The sequence below is a fragment of the Nothoprocta perdicaria genome, unplaced genomic scaffold (assembly GCF_003342845.1).
Source record: "Nothoprocta perdicaria isolate Ctin4 unplaced genomic scaffold, notPer1 scaffold_143, whole genome shotgun sequence".
Lineage (NCBI taxonomy): Eukaryota > Metazoa > Chordata > Aves > Tinamiformes > Tinamidae > Nothoprocta > Nothoprocta perdicaria.
In genome coordinates, this window is record NW_020454572.1 from 1,292,477 (window position 1) to 1,299,419 (window position 6,943).

At 64.0% G+C, this 6,943-nt stretch overlaps 1 protein-coding gene across 1 annotated transcript; it reads left to right on the forward strand.

Moving 5' to 3' along the window:
* Window positions 1-1,008: 1,008 nt before the first annotated feature.
* SLC38A7 (solute carrier family 38 member 7) lies at window positions 1,009-6,423 on the forward strand. The gene is made up of 10 exons (XM_026034446.1): window positions 1,009-1,441; window positions 1,650-1,848; window positions 1,937-2,081; window positions 2,425-2,523; window positions 3,447-3,504; window positions 3,851-3,965; window positions 4,181-4,328; window positions 4,403-4,602; window positions 5,066-5,120; window positions 5,213-6,423. The coding sequence occupies exons 1-10, from the start codon at window positions 1,187-1,189 to the stop codon at window positions 5,313-5,315; spliced, it is 1,377 nt and encodes a 458-aa protein (XP_025890231.1). The 5' UTR covers window positions 1,009-1,186; the 3' UTR covers window positions 5,316-6,423.
* The last annotated feature ends 520 nt before the right edge of the window (window positions 6,424-6,943 follow it).

The window sequence follows — 6,943 nt, forward strand, 5'->3', positions numbered from 1 at the left end:
GGCGGGCCGGGGTGTCTCCCCCCCGGCCCGGAGCCGCCCGCCGCGGCCCGCGGTTGCCGCCGCCATCTGCACCAGCCTGCGGGGAAAACCGCATCGTTTCCGTCATCCTTTCCACCATTTCCATCGTTTTCTGGGCGACTGGCACCTGCCGCCCTCCCGCCCCGCTTCCAGCGCCCTTCCCGGCGGGAAGCCCCAGCCTCCTCCCGCAGGAGCCGGGCGCGGAGGAGCCCGTGTGTGCGGGGCCGCCCTGGCCCCTCGGCGCTCCTGCCTGCGGGGAGCCGCTGCCGAGCTCCTCCCTGTGCCCCGCTCTGCRGTCTCCCTCTTTTCCTAAAAACCTCCGAGAGGATCCGTTGCGAAAACGTGGGAATAAATAGCCGGGAAGCAAGAGGTTGCCTGGTCACGAAGAGCACAGGGAGAAGGATTTCCTGTGGCTCGGAGCTCCCTGGGAGGCCCGGCCAGGCGCCCTCGGCGCTGGGCAGGGTCTGTGAGAGCCCGTCCTGTGCCCAGAGAGGCGCCGGGATTGGGTGCGGGGGCTGTGCCGGGCCCCCCAGGYGCTCCCCGCACCCCCTTCCGCAGTCCCGGCCGGCGCAGCCGCCGCTGCTCCTGCGCTCCCGGGGTCCGCGGTGCTCCCTGCCGCCGACCTTTACCCGGCCACACGTGCGTGGCCGCTGCGGCTCGCGGAGCCCGCGGGAGCTGGGGCTGCCGGCGGGAGCGACCGTGAYGCCGGCTCTCGTGCCTGCAGACGTGCCGTGCTGTGAGCAGCGCCCGGCCGCGCGACCAGGATGTCTGCATTCGGAGGACAGCRGGTGAGTTCTCTTCCCTCCACCCCATAGTGCCTTGGCGGGAATTAGGGTGTCTGTGTGCAAGGTGAGGTGTGAGCTGTGCCTAGGTGAGGTGTGCTATGAGGTGTGGTGAGACCCAGGGAAGGGACTTCATGTGTGCCCCTGTCCAGTGCCTGGGTTGTCTCCCTAGCTGGCTCTTGTCCCTCTTGTGTCCCTTCCAGGTGCAGTGACGGGGTCYTCTGCATTTCGGCACAGCTGCGATCCCAGCCCGGCTGCTTGATGGAGCCAGCGCTGCCGGGAACCCTCCTCACAGCAGCGTGCTGAGCCGGCCAGGGGAGGCGCGTGGGCTGCCGAGGGTGGCGTGCACTGCAGTGACACGGGAGGATCCTGCCCTCCGACGGMAGATGGCTCAGGGCACCGGGAGCATCAACAGTGACTACAGGGACTGGGAGTGGAGCGCTGATGCTGGGGAACGGGCCAGGCTCCTGCAGAGCCCCAGTGTGGAGACGGTCCCCAAGAGCGGGGAGAGCCTGGGGGCCACCTCGGCCCTGGGAGCCGTCTTCATTGTGGTGAACGCTGCCCTTGGGGCTGGCCTGCTCAACTTCCCTGCCGCCTTCAACATGGCCGGCGGCGTGGCCGCGGGCATTGCGCTGCAGATGGTGAGTGGGCATGGGAGGGAGGGCCCTGCGCGGCACCCACATGAGTATGGGAGCTGCAGATCCCTGTGCGGGGACTTCGTGGGGTGAGGGGCCCTGAGGGGCAGCGGAGATCCTGGAGGTGTTTGGTGCTTGGCATCTGGGGTGGCTTTGGGGCCTGCGGCATGCGGTGCCCTCACGGCCTCCCCTCCGTGTCTCCTCCCCACGCCAGTGCATGCTGGTCTTCATCATCGGAGGCCTGGTTATCCTGGCGTACTGCTCGCAGGCCAGCAACGAGCGCACCTACCAGGAGGTGGTGTGGGCCGTGTGCGGGAAGGTGCCTGGCGTGCTCTGCGAGGTGGCTATTGCCGTCTACACCTTTGGCACCTGCATCGCCTTCCTCATCATCATTGGAGACCAGGAGGACAAGAGTAAGAACAAGCTGGGTGCCCTCTTCCTCACCCTGGCCCAGGGAGGTGTCTTGGCCGTGCACCCTGACACGCCGGCTCTGCCCCGCAGTCATCGCCGCGCTGGTGACGGAGCCCGAGGGAGCGGGGAGCTGCCCGTGGTACACAGACCGCAAGTTCACCATCAGCATCACCGCCTTCCTCCTCATCCTGCCCCTCTCCATCCCCAAGGAGATTGGCTTTCAGAAGTACGCCAGGTAGGCGAGGAGAGCCTGCAGGGCTGCGAGCTGGGACGAAATAGCAGTCTGGGCCCTTCGCAATGCAGAGACCCCATTTCTAGTGCTGGCTTTGCTGCCAACCCGTGAGGCTTTGGGCATGTTGCTTCTCCTCCCTGTTCCTGGTCTTGGCTGCTTCACGCACCATCTCTGGAGTCGTTCTCAGGGAGGCGAAGGAAAGGCAGGGCAAGAGATGCTCTTGGTGGGGAGGACTGAGGTGGTCCAGGCTGCCTCGGGAGAAGGACAGGGCTGCAGAGACCAGGTGAAGAGCCTAGGGAGGGTCACGACTGCAGCACCGCTGACATGCCACTGTCCCCTCCTGCAGCTCTCTGAGCGTCATCGGCACCTGGTACGTCACCGCGGTCATTATCATCAAGTACATCTGGCCTGACAAGGAGCTCGTGCCTGTGGAGATCCCTACCAGGTAGGTGCCAGAGACGCACGGCTGCTGGGGACCCTGACGTGCTGCAGAGCCCAGAGGCTTGCCGCAATGAGGGGTGCTGAAAGGAGGGGTAGCACAGGGTTCTTTCCCGAGTGCCAGCCTCAGTGCCAGCAAAGCACAGGAGAGGAGAGACCTGTTGGAGGCTCCCTGTCCTTGTGCCCTTCTCCCCCTGTGCAGTCCTGCAGCATGAGCTTGGCCATCAGAGCACTGCCCTCCACGGCAAGGGTGTCTTGCGGGCTGCTGAGGAGCGCGGGGAATACCTAGGACCTGGGAGACCACGGGGGCTAGAAGGACCCCACCACCAGGGACCCCAGAAATGGAGTCACTGCGTTCTGGAGACACTGCTCCGGTGGGATCCATGGTGCCCCTGCCGGTGGGGTCCTGTCCTCCCAGATGTCCCCAGAGCTCCATGAATTATTTGTCAAGAGCTGGTTCAAATTTAGCTCCAATACAGCTGGACCCAGAGTTCCCCTCACAGTGCTTACCTAGAACTGGGAGATCTGGGGCTCTTTTTAGGAGGGTTTGGGTGGTTTTCTTTGTCAACAAAGTCTGCGTGGCTTCACCCTTCCTTCGCTGTATGGGGCTGTTTCTGGAGGCAGTGTGGGCAGACCCAGATATCCCGGGGGTTTTAGGGCAGGGTAAGACTTAGACTGGTTTTCAGCACTGCCCAACAGGTCCTTTTCCTTTCCTGCTTCTCTGTCCTCCCTTTCCTCCTCTTTTTTTTTAACTGATTCTTTTACTTCTGTAATTCCTCAATTTGGGGTATCTCTGAAGGCTTCTGAGAAGGCCTGGGAGGAGGCAGGTCTGGGGAACGACCCTGCTGCTGAATCCCCTTGCTGATCACAGGCTGCAGGGGACTGTCCCCGCCGGCCCRCTCTGACCAGTGGCTGTTTCTCTCCTGCCAGCCCCTCCACGTGGATGGCCGTGTTCAACGCCATGCCCACCATCTGCTTCGGATTCCAGGTGAGGCTGCAGCCTCGTGGCTCTCCGGGTGCGGGGCTGCTCTAGTCCCCAAAGGAGCTGCGGGCTAACGGTGGCTCCTGGACAGCCCCCAGGCTGTGGCACGGGAAGCTAGAGGAGCTCCCTGTAACGGGCTGCGAGTAGAACTGGGAGGAGGACGGATCAGTCTCATCCTGGGCAGGGAGCTGCCAGGGTGGCCGGTGTCCCGTGCGAGGCCGGGGCCTCACGAGGTCTCCGCTTGGCGGTGGCGCTTTGCTCTAGCTGCGAGCTGGGCGGGATCCCCCTGGGCTGCCYTTCGCTCCTGCTCGTGCTGCTGCATTGCCCGATGCCCTCTCTGTGTTGCCGACAGTGCCACGTGAGCAGCGTGCCCGTCTTCAACAGCATGAAGCAGCCAGAGGTGAAGACCTGGGGGGCGGTGGTGACGGCGGCCATGGTGATCGCGCTTTTTGTCTACATGGGCACTGGTAAGTGAGGGAACCTCCTGGTGGCTTGTGCGGCTTGGACAACGTCCCTGGAGGGGCTGTGAGCTCCTGGCGAGCTGAGATCGCCTGGACAGCAGGGCCTGTGTGAGGGAGGAGGGGAGGGTGCCSCTGGACCCCTGTGTGTCACATCCCCCTGAATCTTCCCACTCAGACACAAGTTTTCCCTGTCCCCTGCTGGCTGCTCCCTTCCCTGGCAGGTGTCTGCGGGTTCCTGACTTTTGGCACGAGCGTGGACCAAGACGTGCTGCTCTCCTACCCCTCCAACGACATCCCCGTGGCTCTTGCTCGGGCCTTCATCATCCTGTGTGTGCTGACATCCTACCCCATCCTGCACTTCTGTGGCCGGTGAGGGGCGGGAGGTGGCCAGGGCCGGCGGCGGGCACGGCCAGGATGCCCCTTGCTCACATTTGTGCACACAGGGCTGTCCTGGAAGGTCTCTGGCTCCGCTACACTGGTGTGACGGTGGAGGAGGATGTGGTGCGGGAGCGGCGGCGGCGCCTGCTCCAAACTGTCACTTGGTTCCTCCTGACTCTCCTTCTGGCTCTGTTCATCCCTGACATCGGCAAGGTCATCTCTGTCATCGGTGGCTTGGCCGCCTGCTTCATCTTTGTCTTCCCAGGTATGGTCCTGTCTTCCTAGGACACTTGGGGGCCCATAGAGGTCTCTCATCTTCGTATCTCAGGCAAACAGCGGTCAAGATGGAAGTGCAGGAACCAAGAGCCCATTTGAGAAGGATGGAAGTGAGGCTGGTTGACAGCCCAGCTCTTCTTATTGGGCTCTCTGCTCCATAACTGGGACTGTGGGAGAGGCAGGATGAGGATTGGAGGGGAAATCCCTCCTCCATCCACCAGCAAGGTCCTTTGCTGCTCTCCAGGGCAGGCTGGGGGTTGGTTGGGATTACCCTGGGATCGGTCTACCTGGCTGGAAGAAGCCCAGGAGAAATAGGAGAGGATGTGTCCCCGCCGCCTTTGTGGAGCAGCTCTTGACTCTCTGGATGAGCAGCTGCTTGGTCTGCTCGGGCGCGAGAGGCGGTGAGGAGGATGGTGCTCACCTGGACTTACTTTGCCTCCCCTCCCTGCCAGGGCTTTGCCTGATTCAAGCCAAACTCTCCGAGATCCAGGAAACCCGAGCGGTCAGGTAAGGGAAGCTCCCCTCCGCTCTCCCCGCTTTGCCCCCAGCATCGGCACGCGGGTCCCTTCTGAGTGCGCCCCGTCCTTGTGTGTCCGCAGCTGGTGGGCTCTGGTCAGCTATGGGGTGTTCATGGTCACCCTCGGAGCCTTCATCTTTGGACAGACCACTGCCAACGCCGTCTTTGTGGATCTCACAGCCTGACTCCTTCTCCAGGCTGCTCCATGCTGCTGCTGAGGGGAAGTAGATTTCCCATTGGACTGGAGGGGTGGGAGGAGAGAGAAAAAAAAAAAAAAAAGGGGTATATAGGGAACATGTAAGTGGAATGTTTTAATTTGGGGCTTCTCTTAAAAGCCCTGCTGGGACTTGCATCTCACTGTCTGACCACGCCGGTGTTGTCCTCCAGCTCATTGCTGCAGTGCCCCTGCCCCTGGGCCGCACTTGCTGCTGCCGGGGTGGGAATTCTGCCCCGAGGCTGACGCTGCCGGGCGCCGCGTGGGGAGCGACCCCCGGGGCGACGTTTGCGCTGCCAACCACATGGCTGGTGTTTATGCTGCCAGGCAGAGGTTAAAGGCGCCCTTGGGGATGAGGCCGCCTGTGCCGATGCTTTCATGCGGCTCCCGGGCCGCTGGCACTCCGAGGTGCTGCTCCCACTCGGGATTCTTCCCCCTTAGCCTTTTCAGGCAGTTTTCCTTCTGTTCCGGAGCGCTTGCTCTGCGCTGGGCAGTTCCCCCAGCTGCACATCCAGCGGGGGCAGCGAAACCTCCACAGAAAAGCGCCCCKTGCAGCTTCCTCGGTGGTGGCCGGCTTCTAAAGCCCCAGGGCAGGGACGAGGTTCTGCGAACAGTCGCTGCAGCCTTGCCAGGCCTGGCTTGTGGCGGTGCCCCCGGCAGAGGCGGCCCCGGGCCTGGCCTGGCGCGGTGGGACAGTGCCCGGGGAGGTGCCCGTGTGTCCCCTGCCGGGTTCCTGCTCCCCGGATCCCTGCCCCCGGTGCCTGCCTGGGAGCCACGAAGGGGGCCGAGTTTCGCGGGCTCTCTCGAGACCAAGCCGGGCTCGAGGCCGTGCTGTCCGTGAGCAACACGGCTTCCTTTTGCCGGGCAGGAGCAGCAGGCGTTTGAAGCAGGGGTTTCAAGCAAAGCTGTGTCCATCACAGGGGCCCCGTGTCTTTGCCTGCTGTACGTAGACACGGCGGGAGCCACAGAGGTGCTCGCTGCCCTGGCAGGGGTAATAGGGCGATGTGGCTGCTTCTCTGCTGGCCTTACCGCTCCTGGSACTGTTTACAAAACGTCGGACTTTTTATGTATTTTCTACGCGCAAAAACGGAAGACCGTGACTTAATAAAAGTGAAGTGTGGTGCCTCTGCGGGGCGAGTGCGCGTGTCCATGGGGCTAACGGAGAGCACCCTGCTGGGGTAGGGAGGCACGTCCAGGAGGAGGMGGCCGCGTCCCCACGGGCCAGGGTGGCCTCCCGGTGCAGCGGGAGCGCTGGCCGGGGCAGCGCCGGCCATGGGGAACGGCGGGAGGGGATGGCCGATGCTTTCATGCGGAGCAGCCTGGCGGGGCGCTCGGAAAGGGCACTGCTCCACCCTGGCCTCCCACCAAAGAGTCCGGGATCGGGAGCATCATGCAGGGAGCCAGCTCCGCGCTGGAGCCCGGCGCCGCCCAGCCTCCGCACAGGGAGCGGCTACGTGGCCCTCCTGTCTCCCAGCTTTGGGAAGGGGCTGCGGGGAGCCGAAGCGGGACGGATCCCCGGCCGGGCCCCAAGGCCCCGAGCGCGCTGTGGGGCCGCGGGGCCTCGTGCGGGCTCTGCCGGGCCAGGCGGGAGCTGCCGCT